This window comes from Macaca fascicularis, chromosome X (genome assembly GCF_037993035.2).
Source record: "Macaca fascicularis isolate 582-1 chromosome X, T2T-MFA8v1.1".
Taxonomy (NCBI): Eukaryota; Metazoa; Chordata; class Mammalia; order Primates; family Cercopithecidae; genus Macaca; species Macaca fascicularis.
In genome coordinates, this window is record NC_088395.1 from 1,849,942 (window position 1) to 1,875,000 (window position 25,059).

The window sequence follows — 25,059 nt, forward strand, 5'->3', positions numbered from 1 at the left end:
CCTGATAGGGTCTTGGGTACCGGAATGCATCCATGGATTAAAACTTATCACGGCGCACCGACCAAGAAAGAATGGCAACCGAGAAAGAGCGCAGGCTTGTGGTGTACTGCAAGACAAGGGTTTGCAACGACCTACCCTCTGCCATGCCCGGGAAGGGTGTCCTTGGCGTTTCCACAGAGTAACCACATCCGTCTTACAAGGTTGAAGATGGGATTCCCACAGGAGCCAGCCATTGCCCTGCTGGGTCTACACACCCCCGCCCTCAAATTGGGACCTGAAGCAACATTCGCACACGTGGTCACAGGAGTGTTACTCACAATAGCCCCAGTGTGGAAGGCCCCCCAAGTGGGGACCAGGTGGTCACTGGCAGATGAATACGTCAGCAAAATGTGGTCTGTCTATATGGTGGAATACTATTCAGCCTTTAAAAAGGACAGACACTCTGGTCAAGCGTTGACAAACCGTGAGGACATTATGCTGAGTACAGGAAACCAGTCATAAAAAGGAAAAATACTCTGACACCACTTGAACGAGGTTCTCAGAGTCATCACATTGGGATCAACAGAGAGGAAGTAGAATGGGTCAGGTGCGGTGGCTCACGCCTGGAATCCCAGCACTTTGGGAGGCTGAGGCAGGTCGACTGCCTGAGGTCAGGAGTTCGAGACCACCCTGGCCAACGTGGTGAAACCTTGTCTGTACTAAAAATGGTACCTGTAATCCCAGCTACTGCGGAGGCGGAGGCAGGAGAATTGCTTGAACCTGGGAGGCAGAGGTTGTAATGAGCCGAGATCGTGCCACTGCACTCGAGCCTGGGTGACAGAGCAAGACTCTGTCAAAAAAAAAAAAAAAAAAAAAAAGTTAAAATGGTAAATTTCATGTTATGCATATTTTATCATAATTCATTTTTTAATTAAAAAAGACACCTAAGTGCAAAACTTCAGAGAGAGCATACAATCACCCTTAGGGTTAGGAACTCAATATTGGAAGTGCTGTCTGCATTGCTTTATATGTCATCGCTTTAAGAGGTTTATGTCTGTGTGGTGCAGCATCAGGGGCATCCATAATGGGTACGTAGAATGTGTGTACACCTGAAGACGTGCGCTGGGGTACAGGCTAGAATGCTTTGCTGACAAAGGTGTGTACCTAACCCGGGAGCCCGCAGGTGCAGCAGCACCCCCCACCTAACTCTCACCGACTGGCCCAGAATCTAGCCGAGAATCTAGCTGCATCCAGCAGAATCTAGCTCCAGAACTGAGCTGAAACTGCTGCTGAGAAGTTTTGGCTGGAGAAAGGCCAAGCCTGTAATTGTCACCGGGTGCTTGACAAAGGCCAGCCCTGACGTCTTCCCTCCCCACATCACTGTCCCCGGAGTAGGTATGGAATCGGCTGTCTGCAGATGTGAGAAGTGCTTCTTAGAGAGGGCTGGCGGGTCCCGGCCAGCATGGGTGCTAGCAGGTGGAGGCCGGTGCGATGTTTATAGCCAGCAGCTTCTCCTCCACGCCTCTGCATCCCAGACCCTGGGAGACGCCCAGATTCCTGCCCCTCCGCACTTGGAAAGGGAGAAGCTTCTCCTCTGAAGATTAAGCAGTGGCGCTCTGGGGCTGCTGTGGATCTCGGGGCGTTTTCTCTTTCTTGTCTTGTTTTGGTCTGGAAGACAGTGATAATTCACTCGGAATTTTAATGTGTTCTCCAGTTATGCAATTCTAAAATCTTGCGCATATAGTTTTAAATGTTTGTCAAGGTTGGTTCTTCAAAGGGTGTGCTTCGGACCTCCCACGGCATATTTGGAAATGTCTGCAGACATTTTCCGTTGTCACCAGGGAGGTGGAGGAGGTAGGTGCTCCTGGCCCGTGGTGGGTGGAGCCCAGGGGCGCTGGTCAACACCGGACAGTGCACAGGACGGACGGCCCCGCCAGAGTCATGCACCCCCAAATATCCACAGCGCTGAGGCCGAAAAAGTCTCTTAGCATGAGTGACTCTCACATTGCTCCTTCTCTCTTCTCCCTTTTCTCCTCCTTCCTTCCTTCACCCATCTCTCTGTGTATCAATCTATAGCTCTCTCTCCCTTAACCTCTCTCTCTCATCAATCTCTCTACCCATCCATCTACCATCTGTCTAGTCCGTCCATCCATGCATCCATCATGTATCTGTCTATCCATCGATCAATCATCTATCATCTATCAATCCATTCATCTCTCCATCTTTCTACCATCTATGTATCTAGTCTATCTATCTATCCATCTATCATCTATCTATCCATCTATCTATCATGTCCCCATCTGTGCCTCTGCATCCCAGACCAAGAGAGATGCCCAGCTTCCTGCCCCTTGGCACTCAATGATAGAGAAGACAGGCTGGGAAACCTCTGTCTTCTATCTATTACCTAGGTATCTGTGTATCTATCCATTCATCCATTCACATATCCATCCATCCCTCCATCCATCCATCCATGTAATCTGTTTATCTGTCTATCTACTCTGTATTTATCTAGCTAGCTGTCATCTATTTATCTATCTCCCTATCTATATCTATTTATCCACCTATGTACCCATCCATCCATCCATTTCTCTATCATGTATGTATCTATCCATCCATCTATTGTCTACCTATCTACCCATCCATTTCTCTATTATCCATCCATCCATCCATCCATCCATCTATCTATCTATCTATCTATCTATCTATCTATCTATCTATCTATCTACCATCTATGTATCTGTAATCCATCTACCATCTATCTTTCTACCTATCTACCCATCTATCTATCTATCTATCTATCAATCAATCAATCAATCAATCAATCATCTCTCTCTCTCTCTCTAATCCATCATCTATGGCAGTGGTTTGCAACCAGGCACAATGTTACTTCCCAGAGGACACTTGCTGATGTCTGGAGACAGTTTTGGTCATCCTGACTCTGGGGTGGAGGGTGTGCTTGTGGCATCTCCTGGGTAGAGGCCCCCAGGTTGCTGCTCAGTGCCCTCTAGTGCACAGGACGGCCCCACCACAGATAACCATCTGGTCCCAAACACCAACACTCCCCAGATGGCAGATACTTTGAGTAGCCAATCATGTCATCCCATAAACGTTATGCATTTGTACATATTCATGAAACATTTGTGAAAAAGCCGAGGTCTAGGTGCCTGGCCACTTGCTGCTGTTTACTGCTCCGTCCTGGCCTCCAGCGGGTCGTTTATACGCTCTCTGAAATGCATCCATTCCTTTGTTTGGTATATTAATGCTTCATTCACCATTTTCCAAGCGGAAAGCTGCCGTTAGTCCTGCCTGGTGACACGCTGTCACTTTTGCAGGGGAATTATTCTGCGTATATAATTTAACTGTGAGCCGTCTGTCCTAATACCTCAGGCATATTCTGTAAGCAATCCTGGTACCTTTGGCAGCTGCCTGAGTTCTGTGAATCATCCAGGACACTTTTACGACTTCCTCCAGCCACAGGAAGGGCACAGCACAATTTATGCCGCCTCCTTGGAGGCCCTGAATTCTCAAACATCGATCGCTGGAGTTTTACTCTGCTTTGGTACTTATAAAAATTTCCATGGCTAGAATTTCAAAGACTTGCAGAAAATGAACACACTGAATTGGATCAATTCATTTCCATTTTGAAGGCTGCTGGGTACATGTCGCCAACTCCTTCTCCCTCATATTTACAAAGAGGGTGCTGGAGCTTTCAGTGAGGCAGGACTTTTGGCTAGAAATGAGCTTTAAAATCTGCTTGCCTGGGTCAGGATACCTGAAGGTCAAAGAAGAAAGTGAAGCCACATGGAAGTCATTTATATTCCAATATATGGCCTGGGTTACTTTAAGGACAACCCAGGAGATGGGGGAAGGAGGCTTGGCTCTCAGCCAGGCAAAATTGTGCGATTACATTGCCTAGATGTTACATGTTTATACACTAAGAAGGGTAAACACCAGCATCGTAGGAAGACAGGCTAAGACCTTGAAGAGGTAGCTGTTTTCCTTCCTCCCTTCCTCCCTTTCCTCCTTCCCTACTTCTCTCTCTCTCTCTCTCTCTCTCTCTCTCTCTCTCTCTCTTTCTTTTTGATACGGAGTCTTGCTCTGTCGTCCAGGCTGGAGAGCAGTGGTGCAATCTCGGCTCACCACAACCTCCACCTCCCGGGTTCAAGTGATTCTCCTGCCTCAGCCTCCCGAGTAGCTGGGATTACAGGCACCCGCCACCATGCCCGGCTAATTTCTGTATTTTCAGTAGAGACAGGGTTTCACCCTCTTGCCAGGCTGGTCTTGAACTCCCGACCTCGTGATCCACCTGCCTCAACCTCCCAAAGGGTTGGGATAAGATGCTTGAGCCCCCGCACCTGGCCTATGGCTATGTTTTTCTGTCTGGGGCATTGACTTGACATGAAAATTAACTATTTGACAGGAGTCTCCCACAGCTTAATGTCTGAAGGTCAAGATGTGATTCTGTGGAGCATGTCGCAAAAGCCCCAACCGAGGTACCCAGTATTGGAACATTCCGGATGAAAATACAATCATGTGTCTTGGTTTTCTTTGCTTTTCTCTTCTCTTTCTTTTTTCTTTTTTTTCTTCCTTCCTTCCTTTCCTTCCTTTCTTTCCCTTCCCTCCCCTCCCCTCCTCTTCTCTCTCTCTCTCTCTCTCTCTCTCTCTCTTTCATCTTTTGACAGTTTTGCTCTTGTCGCCCAGCCTGCAGTGCAACGGCACAATCTTGGCTCACTGCAACCTCTGCCTCCCAGATTCAAGCAATTCTCCTGCCTCAGCCTCCTGAGTACCTGGCATTACAGGCACCCGCTACCACGGCCAGCTAATTTTTTGTATTTTTAGTAGAGACAGGGTTTTGCTCTGTTGGCCAGGCTGGTCTCGAACACCTGAACTCAGTTGATCTGCCTGCCTTGGCCTCCCAAAGTGCTGGGATTACAGGTGTGAGCCACCACGCCTGGCCATGTGTTGCTTAATGATGGGGATACATTCTGGGAAATGTGTGATCAGGGGATTTCATCGCTGTGCAAAAATTGTAGTGCACACTCACACAAACCTAGGTGGTACAGCCTACCACACACCTAGGCTATATGGTACTGCCTGTTGCCCTTAGACTACAAACCGAATTCCAGTGTAAACCAGAAACAAAATTCTAAGCCCCCAGCCATCTGAATGGGCCCCTCCTCTTGGTCAATGGCATTCCAAAGTTAAGCTGAAACACTAGTTCAGGGGCCGGGGGTGGTAGCGCACACCTGTAATCCCAGCACTTTGGGAGGCCGAGGCAGGTGGATCCTGAGGTCAGGAGTTCAAGACCAACCTGGCCAACAGGGTGAAACCTCGTGTCTACTAAAAATACAAAAAAATTACTGGGTGTGGTGGTGTGCACCTGTAATCTCAGCTACTCGGGAGGCTGAGGCAGGAGAATCACCTGAACCCAGGAGCAGAAGTTGCAGTGAGCCGAGATGGTGCCGCTGCACTCCAGCCTGGGCGACAGAGCGAGACTCTGTCTCAAACCAACCAACCAACCAACAAAAAAAGAAACAACTAGTTCAGGCCATGATGGAAGTGTGGGTCACACCTGTCTCCTAATAACCTCCTCCTCTGTGGAATTCAGGAAAAGGCGAGCTGCATCCACATCAACATAGACCTTAATTGTGGTAAGAAATGTTGATATAATGTCAGTCCACGAGTCTAACGGCTGAAGAATTGGGGTCTAGTGTTTGAGGGCAGGGAGGACCCAGCGTGGGAGAAAGACAGAGGCCAGAAGACTCGGCCAGTGTAGTCCTTCCACGTTCCTCTGCCTGCTTTTGTGTTTTGTTTTGTTTTGTTTTGAGACGGAGTCTCGCTCTGTTGCCCAGGCTGCAGTGCAGTGGTGCGATCTGGGTTTACTGCAACCTCTGCCTCCCGGGTTAAAGCGATTCTCCACTTGGCCACGGTAGCAGTGAGGGTGGAGACAGATTTGCTGAGAGAAAATTCGATGCCTCAAAGGAGACTATGCCGCCCTCTTCTGATTTCTCAGCCTCCCGAGTAGCTGGGATGACAGGCGCGCACCATCACACCTGGCTACCTTTTGTATTTTTACTAGAGACGGGGTTTCACCATGTTGCTCAGGCTGGTCTCAAACTCCCGACCTCAAGTGATCCACCTGCCTCGGCCTCCTAAAGTGCTGGGATGACAGGCGTGAGCCACCGCGCTCGGCCCTCTGCCTGCTTCTATCCTAGCTGTGCTGGCAGCTGATCAAATGGTGCCTGTCCAGATTGAGGGTAGGTCTGCCTGTCCCAGTCCAGTGACTCAAGTGTTCATCTCCTTTGTCAACAACCTCACAGAAACACCTATGATCAATACTTGGCATGCTTCAATTCCGTGAAGTTGACACTCAATAGTAACCATCACAGTAAGGAAACAGCAAAACGGAATACAGACCCCAAGGGCTGGGCGCGGTGGCTCACGCCTGTCATCCCAGGACTTTCGGAGGCCAAAGGTGGGTGGATCACCTGAGGTCAGGAGTTTGAGACCAGCCTGGCCAACATGGGGAAACCACCTCTCTACTAAAAATGCAAAAATTAGCCAGGCGTGGTGGTGGGTGCCTGTCATCTCAGCTACTTGGGAGACTGAGGCAGAAGAATCGCTTGAACCCGGGAGGTGGAGCTTGTAGTGAGCCCAGATCACGCCACTGCACTCCAGCCTGGGAGACACGGTGAGACTCCTAAAAAAAAAAAAACGTTGTTGCTGCACTCTGTCAGCCACCTCCTCCCAAATACTCCAGAGCTGAAAGTGCAGACAACAAAATGATGGGGTGTGGGAGTGGCAGAAGCCAGGTCCTTTCTTGTGGGGAAGGATGGTGTTGACGTTGGTTATCGTGATGGGGGGAAGTTTGTTTGGCAGTAAATTAAAGGGAACCAGTGGAAAGGGAAGTAGACGAAAGAACAATCAGGAAGAGAAACTGAACCAATGGAACAAAAACATCGGCCAGGCACGGAGGCTCACGCCTGTAATCCCAGCAGTTTGGGAGGCCGAGGTGGGTGGATCACCTGAGGTCGGGAGATCAAGACCAGCCTGACCAACATGATAAAACCCCGTCTCTACTAAAAATACAAAAAATAGCCGGGCATGGTGGCTCACGCACCTGTAATCCCAGCTACTCAGGAGGCTGAAGCAGAAGAATCCCTTGAACCCAGGAGGTGGAGGTTGCAGTGAGCCGAGATCTCGCCACCACACTCCAGCCTGGCAACAGAGCGAGACTCTATCTCAAAAAAAAAAAAAAAAAAATCTGAAAAAGCAGGTCAGATTGTATCAATGTCCATATCTGGTTGAGCGATTTACTGCAGTTCTGCAAGATGTTCTAATTGGAGGAAGCTTGGTAAAGGGTACATGGGATTTCTCTGTGCTACCTCCTACAAGTGCATGTACGTTTAGAACTCTTTGCATACAATTTCTGTGTTAGTTCGGACTGCTGGGATAAAATACCATAGACTTGGTAGCTTAAGCCATTAAACATTCCTGTTGCCCAATTACGGAGGCTGGTGAGAGCTCTCTTCTTGGCCACCTTTTTCTTTTTTTTTTCACTTTTTAAAAATTATACTGTAAGTTCTGGGATACATGTGCAGAACGTGCAGGTTTGTTACACAGGTATACACGTGCCATGGTGGTTTGCTGCACCCATCAACCCGTCATCTACATTAGGTATTTGTCCTAATGCTCTCCCTCCCCTAGGCCCCCACCCCCCAACAGGCCCCGGTGTGTGATGTTCCCCTCCCTGTGTCCATGTGTTCTCATTGTTCAACTCCCACTTATGAGTGAGAACATGCGGCGTTTGGTTTTCTGTCTTGTGTTATTTGGCTGAGAATGATCGTTTCCAACTTCACCCATGTCCCTGTAAAGGACATGAAGTCATCCTTTTTTATTGTTGCGTAGTATTCCATGGTGTCTATGTGCCACATTTTCTTTATCCAGTCTGTCACTGATGGGCATTTGGGTTGGTTCCAAGTCTTTGCTATTGTGAACAATTGGCCACCTTTTTCTTGTGTGCTCATATGGCAGTGGGAGAGTGAGCTCGCTCTGAGTTCAGCATCCTTTCATAAGGGCAGGAATCCCATGCTTGAGGCTCCACCCCTCACGAGGCTCCATCCCATGACATCATCACCTCCCAAAGACCCCGCCTCCTAACACCATCCCCTTGGGGGTGACAACTTCTACAAAGGAATTTGGAAGCAATGTTCAATTGATAGCAGTAGTCAATTAAAAGTAAGAGATGATGAATATTTAATTGTCAGTGGATCTGTGAACTATGTGATGGTAAATATCAGATAAAAGATTGTTAAGGATAGAATATTAAAGAACCAAAGCTAAATCTTTTTTTTTTTTTTTTTTTGAGACAGAGTTTTGCTCTTGTCACCCAGGCTGGAGTGCAGCGGTGCGATCTCGGCCCACCGCAACCTCTGCCTCCCAGGTTCAAGTGATTCTCCTGCCTCAGCCTCCCAAGTAGCTGGAATGCTAAATCTTTTACAATAATACTAATAAAATTACAAACTAATAAAAGAAGCCTTACACCAAGAAGACAGTATAATCATGAACCTGTAGGTATCTAGTATTCCGGCCCTGAAGTATCTAAAGCAGTGACAGAGATGTCCAAAACTCTCTCTAAAAAAGACAGGATAAATACATAATATTTCAGAATGTGATTAAAATTTCAATTTATAGAAACATAAGTCTATAAAACCTGGTATGCTAGGACTAGAGGATGCATTTTCTTAAACCAACTGTGTGCAAAGTCACAGTGAAAGCCCTCTTCTGAAGTTACCATATGACGAAATCAGAAACATCACGAGGCCGGGCGCGGTGGCTCAAGCCTGTAATCCCAGCACTTTGGGAGGCCGAGGCGGGCGGATCACAAGGTCAGGAGATCGAGACCACAGTGAAACCCCGTCTCTACTAAAAATACAAAAAATTAGCCGGGCGTGGTGGCGGGAGCCTGTAGTCCCAGCTACTCAGGAGGCTGAGGCAGGAGAATGGCAGGAACCCGGGAGGCGGAGCTTGCAGTGAGCCGAGATCGCGCCACTGCACTCCAGCCTGGGCAACAGCATGAGACTCCGTCTCAAAAAAAAAAAAAAAAAAAACATCACGAGGTCAGGAGTTCGAGACCAGTCTGACCAATATGTGAAACCCCATCTCTACTAAAAATACAAAAATTAGCCGGGCATGATGGCTCATGCCTGTAATCCAGCTACTCAGGAGGCTGAGGCAGGGGAATCGTTTGAACCCAGGAGATGGAGGTTGCAGTGAGCTGAGATCGTGCCACTGCACTCTAGCCTTAGGGACAGAGCAAGACTCTGCCTCAAAAAAAAAAAAAAAAAAAATACTCATTTGAATTCTACACCTTTGGAAAAATATTAAAATAGCCTCTTCATCCATTGGTCAAATCAGGAAAATGAAAACAACGACTTTATTCTAAGTCTATGAAATGCAGCCTAAGGGGTCAGGACAAAAATGAGTTCACAATAAATCTGTTATGATTAGAAGGAAGAAAACAAACAAATAAACAAAAGATGGCATGTGTCAAGGCAAAAGACATCAGACAACATATTCCAGAATGAAGGCAAATAATTATAAGGGGGTAAAAGAGAAATCACTAAAAATGATAAGTAAGCGATGAACACAATGATTAGTAAAATGTCTATTTCTGAACCCCAGACAGTGCTTCCCAAAGACAGCTTCAGAGGCCAGAATTCCAAAGCTTTTTTCTACGTACAGATATTCTCCCCATGCCTGGATTAATGGCCCCCAAACTGCAGAAAACATAACCTCAACTGAGTTTGCTGCTTCAGTGACAAATGACACCAGAGCCACCACCAAGCCATGGCTGGCATTTGTTCAGTTCTGAGCATTGTGTGACAGAATGCATCAGTCTTGCTTTGCTCTCAGCAAAACTGGGTGCAGAGGGAGGGCTGTTCGCCTGGTCGTTGCAGAGATGAGGAGTCGGAAAGATAAAGAGACGCAATGGCTTAACTATGGCACCAGATGCAAGACTTGATACCTCCCCAGTTCCAGCCCAAATGGAGAAATGGGTAAGATGCACCTTCTATGATCTGGGGATCAGTGCAGACATCTGCGGTCCAGCCCTGCAACCTGTCCTGCCTTTGAAAACGTGGGGTGTCCCTTCGATGACAGTTTCTCCTAACAGCCAACATGAAAGATACCACATGGTCATGATAAAGACATTTTTTAAATCACGGTGGCGTCCAGACACACACCAACCTTTGCTGACCGCACGCGTTCCTGCTAAAAGTCCCACACCAGCCTTTGCTGACCGCACACGTTCCTACTAAAAGTTCCTGTGACTACATGAGACAGCACTGCCAGTTTCCAGGCCGTTAGGACCTGCTATCTTTGGGGACGTCCTCTGCTGACCACAGCTTCCAGCTCCTTTAGGACACAAGCTCTGCTTTATGCGACTTTGAGTCCCAGTATTTAGGCAAAACACTTAATACTTACTTACTGAAAACATGACTACATGGATGGATGGATGGATGGACGGACGGACGAGACGGCCCCATCCGTCGCTGGACCTGAATGAAACCTATTCATGCTACTGGAAGGGCATAAAACAGCAGCTTCACTGGGAAATCCACGCACCCTACGTCCAACTATTGAATCAAGGTTTGCCAAAGAAAAGAAACTCATTCCTCCTGGTTCGTACAGAGCCCTAATGGCACACATGACATCTGCTTCAAGCTCAAACCCAGGATCCCAAGAGCTCTGGCCACACGGTGGACTCAGCTCTACTCACCCAGCAATCCATGCAGTTTCTCCGCCTGCTGGGAGGTGTCTCCAGGCTGCAGGAAATTGCACAATCAGGTATCAAGGAGCACAGGCGAACTTCAGAATCACGCTCTTGGTTTCCCTCGGAGGAATGGTCACATAAGGGTTACCATGAAACAGAGGAAGGGTGAGGCCGGAGTTGTACAAGATTCAAATTGATCTCAGAGCTCATCTGCTCAGCCTGGGGACAGCGGTGTCTGTCGTTTTCCAGAGTGCTTGTTCAATCAGCCACACAAAAATTGTCAGCTTTAGGAGATAGGAGACATCCTATCACTCCATCCAGAGCCTGTATTTGGAACTACCTTTATGAGGATAATTAATAGCAGCTGTGGCTGGGCGTAGTGGCTCACGCCTGTAATCCCCGCACTTTGAGAGGCAGAGACGGGTGATCACTTGAGGCCAGGAGTTCGAGACCAGCCTGGCTAACATGGTGAAACTCGGTCTCTACTAAAAATATGAAAAAAGAAAAAAAAATTATCTGGGCGTGGGGGTGGGCTCCTGTAATCCCAGCTACTGGGGAGGCTCAGGCGACATAATCACTTGAACCCGGGAGGCGAAGGTTGCAGTGAGCCGAGATCGTGCCACTGCACTCCAGCCTGGGTGAAACAGTGAGAATCCGTCTAAAAAAAAGAAAAAAAAAAGAGCAGCTGGCACTTCTTGCAAGGGCTTCAAGCTGCAAAAGGCTCTTGGGTGATGTGCACATGTACAGAGGTAGACATATTGTTAGAACTGAAGATTCGGTGCATCGTCCTGGCTGTTTGGAAACACTTTTCAGACGATGACATGGCGGGATCCTGGTTTCACGGGGAAGTCATTCCCATTCAGCAACACATCCGTCTGGGCTCCACGGCTTAGCAGAACCTCTGGGGAGTGCAAGGTGTCTGCAATGCTCCTGTACGGAAGATGCCAGAGGCGCTGGTGCTGAGGGCTGGAAACGGCAGCTGACATTTGCCTGGCTCAGGGAATCTCAAACTTGGCTGAACAACAACAACAAAACATGACTTGGGGCCGGGTGCAGTGGCTCATGCCTGTCATCCCAGCACTTTGGGAAGCCAAGGCAGGTGGATTGCTTTGAGCTCAGGAGTTCAAGACCAGCCTGGGCAACATGGTGAAATTGTGTCTCTATAAAAAAAATACAGATAGTCAGCCGTGGTGGTGCACACCTCTGGTGCCAGCTACTTGGGAGGCTGAGGTGGGAGAGCTGCTTGAGCCTAGGCGGTCAACGCTGCAGTGAGCAGAAATTGCATCACTGCACTCCATCCTGGGTAACAGAGTGAGACCCTGTTGAAAGGGTCTTGGCCGGGCGCGGTGGCTCAAGCCTGTAATCCCAGCACTTTGGGAGGCCAAGACAGGCGGATCACAGGTCAGGAGATGGAGACCATCCTGGCTAACACGGTGAAACCCCGTCTCTACTAAAAAATACAAAATATTAGCCGGGCGAGGTGGCGGGCGCCTGTAGTCCCAGCTACTCGGGAGGCTGAGGTAGGAGAATGGCATGAACCCAGGAGGCGGAGCTTGCAGTGAGCGGAGATCCGGCCACTGCACTCCAGCCTGGGTGACAGAGCAAGACTCCGTCTCAAAAAAAAAAAAAAAGGGTCTCACTGTCGAAAGAGAAAAAAAAGAAGAAAGAAAAAAAGGAAAGAAAGAAAGAGAAAGAAAAAAAAGAAAGAAGGAAGGAAGGAAGGAAGAAAGGAAGGAAGGAAAGAGAGAGAGAGAGAGAAAGAAAGAAAAAGAAAGAAAGAAAGAAAAGAAAGAAAGAAAAAAGAAAAAAAGAAAGAAGGAAGGAAGGAAGGAGAAAAAAGAAAAGAGAAAGAGAGGGAGGGAGGGATAAAAGCAGGCGAGAAGGAAGGGAGGGAGGGAGAGATAAAGGAAGGAAAGAAGGAAGGGAAGGACAGGAAGGAAGGGAAGAAGGAAAGAAGGAAGGAAGGGAGAGAAAGGGAGAAAGAGAAGAAATGACGAGGAAGGAAAAGAGAGAGAATGAAATAAGGAAGAAGAGAAAGGAAGAAAGCAAAAGAAAAAGAGAAAGAAGAAGAAAGAGGGAAAGAGAAAGAAGGAGAAAGAGAGAGAGAGAAAGAAAAGAAAGCAAAAAACTTGAGGAATTCGAAATAAATGCTGATGCCCAGAAGAATTAACTGCAGAAGTTTCTTGGGGATGGGGCCGACCATGAGTCATTTTCAGAGGTTGGTCCAGTGAGCATCAAATGCCCACTAGCTTTCCTGGATATTTGGGGAGACCGTCACAGAGAGTGAGAGGCCTGAGCTCACCGATGGTCAATGAGCTCACAAGGCTCACTGGGGATTGGGGATGTCCCGTTTCAGAGCCGCTCCCTGTCCTTGAAGAGGGGAAGAGGCATGAACCGAGATGGCTATATCAGTTGCAAGCCCAGTGCAAAATGAGAAGACGCACTCCTTGTTCCAACGTAATGAACAATTTCCAGGTGGCGGCAGCAAAGAGTTAAACCAGTATGGCGCCCTTCTGTGCGCGGCCACCCTGTGTGAGTTCCACAGAGTGCAGACTCATGAAACTTGGCGTGTAGATAACAGAAGCTATCCACCTCCGTGGTTTTCCGGGTCTCTAGAAATGGAAAGAATATTTTCTGCACTCTCATAGCATCTGGTTCCTGTGGCCAATAGTAGATTGAATAGTGTCTCCCGGAAAGATATGAGCAAAGCCTAATCCCTGGTATCCGTGAATGGGATCTGATTCACAGAAAGGGTCTTGGCGGGTGTCATTGAGTAAAGGGTCTTGAAATGAGATCATCTGGATTATCCAGGTGGGCCGGAAATCCAGTATCAAGTGTCCTTATTAGAAACAGGTAGAGACACAGATACAGGGAGGCCACGTGGAGATGGAGGCAGAGACTGCTGTGATGCGGCCACAAGCCCAAGGGATGCCTGGAGCCCCCAGGAGCTGGGAGAGGCAGGAAGGATCCTCTGATGGAACCGGACACAACTGTAGTAGACTGAACTGTGGTCTCCCAAAAAGATCTGTCTATATCCTAATATCCAGAGGCTAGGAATGAGAACTTACTTGGAAATAAGAATCTTTGAAGATGCAATGAATTAAAGATCTTGAGATGAGATCATACTGGAATAAGGTAGGCCCTAAATCCAACGACAGGTGTCCTTCTAAGAGACAGAAGAAGGCACACAGACACAGAGGAGAAGGCCACCTGGAGACAGAGGCAGAGACTGCTGTGATGTGGCCACAAGCCCAGGGACACCTGGAGACCCCAGGAGCTGGGAGAGGCAGGAGGATCCTCTGATGGAACTGGACACAATTGTAGTAGACTGAACTGTGGTCTCCCAAAAAGATCTGTCTATATCCTAATACCCAGAGCCTGGGAATGAGATCTTATTTGGAAATAAGGATCTTTGAAGATGCAATGAGTTAAAGATCTTGAGATGAAATCATTCTGGAGTAGGGTGGGCCCTAAATCCAATGACAGGTGTCCTTCTAAGAGACAGAAGACACACAGACACAGAGGAGAAGGCCACATGGAGACAGAGGCAGAGACTGCAGTGATGTGGCCACAAGCCCAGGGACGCCTGGAGCCCCCAGAAGCTGGGAAAGGCAGGAAGGATCCTCTCCTAGAGCCTTTGGATGGAACTGGACACAATTGTAGTGGACTGAACTGTGGTCTCCCAAAAAGATCTGTCTATATCATAATACCCAGAGCCTGGGAATGAGACTTTATTTGGAAATGAGGATTTTTTTTTTTTTTTTTTTTGGTGAGATGGAGTTTTGCTCGTTACCCAGGCTGGGTTGCAATGGCATGATCTCGGCTCACCGCAATCTCCACCTCCTGGATTCAAGCAATTCTCCTGTGTCAGCCTCCTGAGTAGCTGGAATTATAGGCTTGTGACACTGAAGTGATGCAACCACATGCCAAAGGGATGCCTGGAGCCCCCAGCAGCTAAGAGAGGCAGGAATTGATCCTTGCCTAGAGCCTCCAGATGAAGCAGAGCCCTGAGACACCTTGATCTTAATCTTCTGGTCCCAGAGCTGGAAGAGAAGAAATAGTTCCGTTTGTCTTGAGGCTCCCAGCTATGGTCGCTTGTTACAGCAGGCCTGGAAAACTGATCAATGGCATAACCTGCAATGAGATGTTTGAACACACAGCCACCTCATGGGACCATCTACATCATCTTCACACAGAGACCTGAGCCCCACGGGGAGCTTGGCAGATGTGATGCCGGGGCCTCTACAGATCCAGATGTGAGGGTTCAGTCAGGCCGGTGGGAAAAATTTTAGTTATAATCGCCACAGACCCTCTGGGAAGGCCTGCGAGTTTGCATAACTTCGGTAACAAACCTGGCTGAAGGCAGCCTAGTCCCCTTACCTTTAGTTTAATAAATTAGAGTAGAAACAAAGGAATGTGGGGAGTTGAACTTGTTTACTCATGTGGTCCTAAGACTAACCTTTGATCTATTGCAGGAGCTTAACTGCTTTCTACTTAGGGAAGTCCGCAATGTCAATTTCCCTCTAGCGGTGTTAACTTACGACCTTTGTCAATCAATCTTGACTGAATAAATGCAAGTCTCGCAGACTGATCCAGGCCAAGGCCGCTACTAAGTGGCTCGGACACTCAGCCAAACTGGCAAAGCAGAATAGCTGTGTGTCAGTGTACTTCATTCATCCGTGGCTGGCTCAGGGTCTGCGGGACACACCCCCGCACCATAAATCTTGTTGCAGTTCTCACCGTGTGGGCTTCAGGTCTCCCTGCAGCACCATGAGTCCAGCTACGCTAGGGAGGTCAACATCATGCATGTATCCTGCAAGTTTCATTGTCCTTGTAACCTGTGGCAGGCTGTCCTTCCTGGAGGCTGTTTCCTGGCCTGTTAGTCTGGTTGTATCATTCACGGTTTTCCTATGAAGGGTCTTAAGATCTAAGCGGACATCCTGCACAGAGACCGCGTCTGTCTGCAGAAGGGGCTTGAGCTCATTCTCTCTGCATCGAGAGTCCTGTGCGTTGAGGTCTGAGCTCTGCCCGAAACAGAAACATACCAACTGTTAGGGTCACCCCGACCGGACGTTCCCTTCCCCTCCCACAGGCCTTACAATCCAGTCCCTTGCACTCTCCGCACACCTCCCCCAGGGCTACAGACAAACGCCCCCCTTCACTGACCCTTCCAGTAACTGTTTGTCCAGACAGTTACAGGATGTGGTTAACATGTCTGTTAACGTCACGTAGGTTAGCTGGCAAAAAACATCTCCAGGATGCGGTCAAGACACCTGCAACCCCTACTCAGCTTCCCGACCCCAGCCCAGTCCTCCTGCAGCCTCGGCTCAGCTCCCCCACCCCGACCTGGTTCCGGCCCTATAAAACCCTGCTGTAGTCTGTAAGGGGGGCTGCCTCCTCTAACCGTGGTGGACCAACCAAGCAGCTCAGTAAAGTTTGCTTGCCTGATTTGTAGGTCTCCTCATCCTTTCTCTCGGCTGACCTTACGCCGATGATGTAGTGAGCATCTAACATGAATATCCCAGGGAACAAATCCACATTTCTTATCCTTTGGTACCAAGGAAGGTCCCTTGTCTAGTGGGTCCATGACATAGAATTCATGGTTTTCTGTAAAGCAACAACAGAAATCCAGGCATCCTGGTTATCTACCAAGGAAAATCACCATCTGTGGTGACAAACCCATTCCCGGAGGATGACTGATTTTTTTTAAAGAGGCCAAACAATACATTGGTTATTTTCATTTAAGTTGCTTATCAGGACAACCTTACCCATCTGGGAATGATCTAGCAGTCATGTCAGAAGCACATGTCCCCGCAATTAGTTTGAACTCCATCCTGGAATTGCAGCTGGTTGTGATTCAGAGGTACCAGCGTGCCAGGAGCTGATGTTGGGTTTCAATAGTCAGTGGGATTTTGTCACTTAGGGGAATGGATAATAAGCCAACCAGTGGTCATCAGTCTCACACATAATGAGTGCAGGCTCATAGGGTCTACACAGTACTTTCTCAAAAGCATTGCAAATGACTCCTTTCTCCACGTTGAAATTTGAGAACCCAACCCCTATCTCTCTAACACCAAAGGATTGAACCTTCCTTGCCTGTCTGGTGAGTAAGAGTGAGCCTCTATACCAAGATCCGTGAATGGGATCTGATTCACAGAAAGGGTCTTGGCAGGTGTCATTGAGTAAAGGGTCTTGAAATGAGATCATCTGGATTATCCAGGTGGTGTATCCTCTATACCAAGGATGTAGCCTTTGGCTGTGTGAGGCTTTCAGAAGTATCAGAAGCTGTACACATTTCCTGTGGTTGTGGTAACAAGTAACTACCAATTTGTTGGAGCCTTAAAACAAGAAGGATTTATTCTCTCTCTGTTCTGGGGACGAGAAGTCTAAAGTCAAGGTGTCAGAAGGGCCAAGATTGCTCTGAGGGGTGTAAGGGAGAATACTTCCTGCCTCTCCCAGCTCCTGGTGGCTCCAGGCATTGCTTGGCTTGTGGCCGCATCACTCCAGCCTCTGCCTGCATCATCACATGAACCACTTGTCTTCTGTACTCAAATCTCCCTCCACCCGTCTCTGATAAGAACCCTCGTGATGGCATTCAGTTCACTGGGATGATCCATAATGACCCATCTCAAAACTCTTAATTCTATCTGCAAAGATTCTTTTCCAAATAAAGTAATATGTATACGTTCTGAGGGTTAGAGCGTGAACATATCTTTTGAGGGCTACCATTTGATCCATAGCTGTTCAGTGGTTGACATTCTCGGATTTGACAGCGGCATCCCTCACTTGTGACCGTGCCGCTCTGGAATGAGGTTGACCAGATGCTGCTGCTGGCCACGCGAAACTGATCCCACGTGAAACTGATCCTACAGGCTGTGGCAAGCAAAGGCTCACACCTCCCCATGTCTGACATCCATGAATCACAGCTGGGTCTCTGGAAAAATGAGTGAGTGCAGGAACAAAATCAAACAGGAGACCTCATCCACCACTACGTCTCAGAGAGGATATTGCGGCCCCTGAAAGGAGGTCATCTCTCTTGGAACTTTTGTACTCAGTTGTACTTAACGCGGCAAGGAAAACGGCACATTTGTGTTGGAAAATGTAATTATTTATGGCACCTGTGATAATTGGGCACTTTGGAATCACAAGGTTTATGGTTGAGGACCACCTGGGGTGATTATCCCCCAAAATGTTTCTTTGGCTTCTTGAAGTTCTGCAGAGGTTGAGGCAGCTGTCTGAAAACTAGAGGACAGAGCCCTGTGGGCAGGTGGGTGTGAGAAACTCAAACACTGCAGTCTTCACAGACCCACAAGCCACGGACAGGTGCGATGTGTTTCTAGGGACAGCGGCTATGCTGAGACAGGATATCACAGGGTCACATCAAGGACCCCAGTCATGTCACAACTCTTAGACCAGAGCTGCTGCTGCAGTTTCTGGTTGTAGGTGATGTGGAGGGACTTGGCCTCTTTCTCGTTGTACAGGTAACGGCCACCAACTCCTTCCAGCTCTGGGGTGACCGCTGCGTAGATGGAAGTCCACGCTCCCTCATCAGGGGTCTGGTGGAAGAAGAAAAGAAGGCTACGATGAGACAAATTTCTGAGCAGGAAGCAGCATTCTCCGCACTCACGTGGATGCTGCGGGGAAAGGTGGAATATATTCATCAGCTGCACTGAGAAATGTATGCGGAAAGCGAGGTTGGGTGATCAGTCGGAACCACGGCTTCTCTGCCGCTGGGTTTCTTTATAACAGGCACTGACAATAATGCACCCAAGTGGGTTGCATTTCCATGGTAGGTTAATCCATCTCACTAGGCAGATGCATATTAAAATCCCTGATGTACGTATTTAATTCACACACTCTTTATGGGACCGAAATGCTTATTCACTGACTAGAAGCAGATGAGTGAGTGCTTGGCCTCTGTATTTAACAAACAATATTAAGCAATTAGATGAAACACCAGAACATCAAAAAGATTGTTGGTTTCAATTCAGCAAGGCATGCTACATCGGAGATTTGGGGCATTTATGGGCTGTGATCATATGCTTCATGGAAACAAGACAGTTCAAAAAGGAACGTGAGATGCAGAAAAAGGTTTTTCAAAGACTGGGGATTTTACCCTAGTGGAAGGTGATAGTCTTGAAACACAGCACACCCTGGTTTTCTACAGTGGGAGTTGGCCTTTGGTCATGGTCAGCGGGATGGAAGAAACGGAGGATTCTCAGAGGAATTAGAAGTTGTGGGACCTGAGAACCTTCAGAGCTAGGATGCAATAATCCAGGGACCAACACAGTCCTTCTTAACATCTGACTGTCACAATGAAGATGTTTCAGGAGGTCATCTCTCATAAGAAGCTTCTGGGAATCTGGTGAACGTATCCACCATGTGGGGGCACGGTCTATGAACCAGGAAGTAGGTCCCTGCCAGACACAGAATCTGCCATGCATTGATCTTGAACTTCCAGCCTCCAGAACTGTGAGCAACAAGTGTCTGTTGTTTACAGGCTGCCCAGGCTATGGTGTTTTGTGACAGCAACACAAACAGACTGAGACATTTGATGTCCAGAGTTTTTACTGGGGTTTCATTGCATAGGTATGATTGATTCAGTCATTGGTCACATGATCAAATTCAACCGCCAGTCCCTCTTTCTTCCCCAGAGGTCAGGCTGGCCCCAAAGTCCAACCCCCTAATGACATGGTTGGTGTTTCTGGTGGCTAGCCCCATCTTGAAGCCATTTAGGAAGCACCAACAGTCACCTCATTGTACAACCAGGGCGTTGCTAGCATTTGTGAAATTGCAAGAGTTTTACAAGTTCCTCCTTGTTACAGAACCAGGAATAAAGACCAGATACTGCCTTTGTCATGTCCCCTCTAGTTTTCTGGGAGTGATGATCCATTCGCCCAAACTGATCTCACCTCTCACCAGTGCCCCTAGCACTGCGGTGGCTCATGCCTGTAATCCCAGTGCCTTGGGAGACCAAGGAAGGAGGATTGCTTGAGTCCAGGAGTTCGAGACAAGCGTGGGCCACATGGCAAACCCTAGCACTGGTGAGAGTTCAGGCACACGCCCTCCCAAAAGGAAAAGGACAGACTCTGTGGGGTGGCCTGTGACACCCAGTCACTTCAGAAATTCTCCTGCTCCCAGTTCACTGCCTCACGGTCTTGACTTCAGCAGCCAATGTGATGGGGAAAGGCATGGTAGAGAATCCAGTGTGCCCACCAGCCCATCCTCTGGGTGCCGAGCAAGGGGAAGAGGAAGGCCGGACCCCAGTGCGGGGACAGAGCTGCCAGACTCCTGACGTTGTTTCCCACTGACTTGTCTCTGCTCTTCTGCTGCCTAAAAAGAAATGGATGGAGCTAGAGAACTTCCCAAGTCTGGAAATCACCTAGGGGTGCCCGGAGGTTTTGCAAACCCAAAGTGTCCCGGGAGATTTGGAGGCTGATATGGTCCGGCTGCGTCCCCACCCAGATTTCATCTTAAACTGTAGTTCCCATAATTCCCACGTATCATGGGAGGGAGTCAGTGGGAGGTACCTGAATCATGGGAGTGGGTCTTCTCGTGCTGTTCTCATGATAGTGAATAAGTCTCACGAGATCTGACGGTTTCATAAAAGGCAGTTCCCCTGCACACACTCTGTTGCCTGCCGCCATGTAAGACATGCCTTTGCTCCTCCTTCACCTTCCGCCATGATTCTGAGGACTCCCCAGCCATGTGGAACTGTGACTCACCCACATCTGTACATGCCAGGCAGTGCTAAGAACCAGGCAGGGAGGGAGGGGACGGACCTGTCTGCACAGAGTCCTGCACCTGCTGGGAACAACTCAGTGTCATCAGCTATGGCCTGGGTCAAAGCACCTTTGTTTTGGGTATTCAAAGGTCAGTGAAGGGTTGAGTGAAAGGGAAGGAGAAAGACAGAGAAAGAAAAAAAAATATCAAAGGAAGGAAGAAAGAGAAGGAGAAAGAAAGAAAAAGAGGAAGAAGAAAGGAAGAAATGAGAAAGGAATGAAGGAAGGAAAGAAGGAAGCAAAAAAGGGGGGAAGGAAGGAGGGACACAGAGAGAGAGAGGGAGGGAGGCAGTAAGAAAGGAAGGAAGCAGAGAACAAGAAAGAAAAGAGGGAAGGAAGGAAGGAGAGAGAAAGGCAGCAGAGAAGAAAGGAGGGAGGAAGAAAAAAGGGAGAAAGTAGGGAAGAAGGGAGGAATGGAAGGATGAAAAGAAGAAAAAACAGGAAGGAAGGAAGGAAGCAAAGAAGGAAAGAAGGAAGGAAGGAAGGAGAGAGAAAGCAAAAAGAAGAAAGAAGAGAAACAAAGAACCAAAGAGAAAGAAGGAAGGATGGGAGGGAAGGATGGGAGGGAGGAAGGGAGGCAGGGAAGGAGGGAAGGAGGGAGGGAGGAAGGGAGGGAAGGATGGGAGGGAGGAAGGGAAGGGAGGGAGGGAGGGAGGGAAGCAGGGAGGGAGGCAGGAAGGAGGGAAGGAAGGAGGGAGGGAAGGAGGGAGGGAGGGAGGGAAGGAGGGAGGGAGGGAGGGAGGGAGGGAAGGAAGGAGGGAGGGAGGGAAGGAAGGAGGGAAGGAAGGAAGGAAAAAAGGGAGGCAAAAGGAAGGACTGGAAGAAAAAAGATAAGAGGAAGGAAGGGAGGGAGGAATTTATTCCTCAGAGCCTTTGCTGCATTTACCAATTCTGGTTCTGCCCCCATTTGACCAAATATCTGGGGTGACTCTGAGAATTCTGATTTCTAAGATAAGGCAGACATTGTGAATTTGAAATAGCAAATCCCTTTCGTGTCATTCAAGCCACGATTTGCTTTTTATTAGAGCTCCTGTTCTCCAGATAGCATCCAGGGCACACAGAGCTATTTGCCTGAGACTGTTCAAAGAGCTTCAGAAAGCTGCTCCCTCTGAACTCCACACTTAACTTGTATTACACGTGCTGGGCTTTGCAGAAGAGAAACACACAGGGCTTCCCTTTGTCCTTGGGGCGGGTCCCGTGTGCTGTGTGCAAGGAAACTTTCTAACTCTCCACTGCCAGGAGCAGAGGGCAGTAGGAATGGCATCACCCAGGATGTCTCCTAGGGATGAGGCTAGCAGGGCGTGGGGGGTGAACTGTCCAGCTCTCTGCAAGGCACACGGAGGCTCGTTCACCTTCTGTAAACGTCGCTATTTGAATGCAGACGCTGGCGGTAGATCCTTGAGATGTGCTCAGAGAGATGTGAGGGCACGTGGATTTATTTCAGCACCACCCACATCTTAGGGCAGGAACTCACACTCAGGGAAGTGGCTGGCAAGTAACGAGACTCCGAGCTGAGCTTCCCAAGGAGAGTTTCCATGCCCCCGAGTTGTGGAAGAGGGGACGGAGCAATGCTGTGGTCAAAGAAATTCAGAGACCTGTGCCCAGGCTCAGCCGCTTTCCTGGAAGAATGTTCTGAACATTCTACAAAGGCCACGCTTCCTCTCCATACCTCTGCTCCAGCCTCCCAGGGATCCTGCTGCTTCTGCCACAATGTCCCCTGCCTCTTGCCTCTCTGTACCTGCTGCTTGCTCCTTCTGGAATGTTCTGTAAAATAGGTTTCCCGGGGCTGGATGTTTTCTGGGATGCTGACTCACACGCCAATCAGAGGGTCATACAACCTGTGCATGTGTGTGTGTGTGTGCACAGATATACGCAGGTACATGTGTGCATGTATGTGGGTGTGTGTACTTGTGGGTAGATGTGTATTATGTGATTGTATGTGCACAGCTGTATGTATATATGGAAGCATAAGCATGTATGTGCATGTGCATGAATGTACATGTGAATGGGTACGTGTGTGTATTCATGCCTGTGTTTGGGGAAATACATGTGCATGTGTGTGTGGGCACAGATGTGTGGGTATGTGCCTGTGTTTGCACATGTGTGTATGTGCATGTGTGCATGTGTGTATATGTATGCATGCATGTGAATGTGTACTTGTGGGTAGATGTGTATTGTATCAGTGTAAGTGCATGTCTGTATATGGATATGTGTGAGCATATGTACGTACGTGGATGTGCATGAATGCACGTGTGAATATGTGCATGTGTGTATAGGAATATACATGTATTTGCATAAGTATGTGTGCATGTGTGCGTGTTTGCTGATGCATACATGCACACATGCATGTGGGCGCAGATGTGTGGATATATGCGTGTCTTTGTATGGGTTTGCACATGTGTATATGTGCGTGTGTGTGCATGTGTCCATGCATGTATGTGAATGTGTGTGCATGTGTGTCTATGCATGTGAATGTGTGTGCATTTATGGACGTGTGCATGTGTACAATGTGTATGTGGGGTGCAGGTGCGTGCATGTGCTTGCATCTATATGTATTTGTACATGTGTGCATGTATATGTGTGTGCATGAGTGTGCACATGTGTACGTGCACACACATGCTCTCAACTCCCCAGTGAGAGCTGTGGGTTGTGCTAAAGTTCTAGGGATGTTTCATGTCTTCAGTGACCACCTGAAGCAGAGAGGATTAAGGAAACCTTCGTTTAACTACAATCCCATAAGACGCACACACAAACCTGCTCTTACCAGGAATAAACACTCACCTGACAGACAATGCAGAGGAGATGGCGTGTGCTGTTTAATGTCAGGTAACATAGGTCTTAGGTGGGCTCTGTGATGACTGATTTCATGTATTGGCTTCATGTATTGATCTTATGTATTTAATTGGCTGGGCTATGGTGCCCAGATATTTGGTCAAGCACCATTCTTGGTAGTTTGTGGATATCACAAACATCTGCAAATCAGCTGAGTTTAAGCAAAGGAGAGGACTCTTCATCATGTGGGTGGGCCTTACCTGAGCAGGAGAAGGCCTTCACGGCAAACACTTTGTCACTTCCCAGAGAAGAAGGAATTCCACTCCAGACTGTACCAGGGCAATCCTGCCTGAGTCTCCACCCTGCCCTGCAGAGTTTAAGCTCAAGGCTGCCATGTCCACTCTTGTCCAGGTGTCCAACCTGCCAGCCAGCCTGCCAATTTTGGACTTGCCCCGCCCCTACAATCCCAAGAGCCAGTTGGTTAAACTCAACCTCTCTCTACGCATAGATCCTATCGGTCCTGTGTTTCTTGAGAACTGTGACTAATACAAAACTGACCGGTCTCGATGGCAGAGACTCTGGGCATTCTGAAACCAGGAAGAAATGCCAAGCTCCAGGAATGATCTTGGCTTATCTCCCAGCTTGAGGCACTGGAAGGTCTTGCAGTCAGTCAAAGCACGGACACTGCTGGCTGGTTTTTAAGGCTGCACCGAAGGAGGGAATTTATCGACTCAAGGGAAGAAGTTTCCCATCCAAAGCGGCTGCTTCTTTTTAGGGTGGCAGCCTCAGAGCCTATGACGTCTTTGTTCCCGGGGAGTCTGTCAGAGCCACCAAAGAGTCCATCACAGACAGACACTGCGGAAAGGAGAGATGGCGCCTCCTCGGACACAACGACCCTTCCCGGTTCCGTTACTTCCATGGCGTTCCATGTGTGCATCGAATTGATCCAGGTGGCAGCACCTCTGAGCCCGAGAGAACCTCCCTCTTTCCCTCCCTCTCTCTTATGCCCTTCTTCTTCCTCCTTCGCTTCCTCTTCCTTTTTCTCTTTCTCTTTTCCTCTCTTCTTCCTCCTCCATCTTCTCCTCCTCCTCTTTCACTTCTTCCTCCTCCTCTTTTCCCCCTTATCCTCCTCCTGTTTTTCTCTCTATCCCCCTCTCTCCCTTCCTCTTCCTCCTTTATTTCTCCTTTTCTCTCTCTTCTTCCTCCTCCTTCATCTTCTCCTTTTTCCTTTTCCCCCTTATCCTCCTTTTCCCCTATCTCTCTCTCCCTTTCTCTTCTCTGCCTTCTCTTCTTCCTTTTTTCTCTTTTCTCCTCTTCTTGCCTTTTCTCTATTCCTCTTTCTCTTTCTTCTCCTCCTTCATCTTCTCTTCCTCCCCTCACCTCTTCCTCCTTTCTCCCTTATCCTCCTCCTGTTTTTCTCTCTATCCCTCTCCCTTCCTCTTCCTCCTTTCTTCCTCCTCTTTCTCATCATTTTCTCCCTCTTCTTCCTCCTCCATCTTCTCCTTCTCTTCCACTTCTTCCTCCTCCTCCTCTTCTTTCTTCCCCTTATCATCTTCTTTTCCTCTTTCTCTCTCTTCCTTCCTCTTCTCTCTCCTCCTTCTCTTCTTCCTCCTTTTCTTTCTCCCCTTCTTCCCTTTTCTCTCTTTACTCCTTTTTCCTCCTCCATCTTCTCCTCCTTCACTTCTTCCTTCTCCTCCTCCTTTTTCTCTATCCCTCTCTCTCTTCCTCTCCTCCTTATTTTCCTCCTTTTAT

The 25,059-nt window shown here is 48.4% G+C and overlaps 1 protein-coding gene across 5 annotated transcripts in view; it reads right to left on the reverse strand.

The window, feature by feature from the left end:
• Positions 1-17,839: 17,839 nt before the first annotated feature.
• The window catches only part of LOC141406861 (polyprenol dehydrogenase-like), a 320,805-nt gene continuing 313,585 nt past the window's right edge, over positions 17,840-25,059 (reverse strand). For all 5 annotated transcript variants that reach the window (XM_074029269.1, XM_074029271.1, XM_074029272.1 and 2 more), the window contains one exon: positions 17,840-18,309. In XM_074029269.1, the coding sequence (XP_073885370.1) occupies positions 18,121-18,309 (189 nt within the window). In that variant the 3' untranslated portion in view covers positions 17,840-18,120. The remainder of the gene's footprint in view (positions 18,310-25,059) is intronic.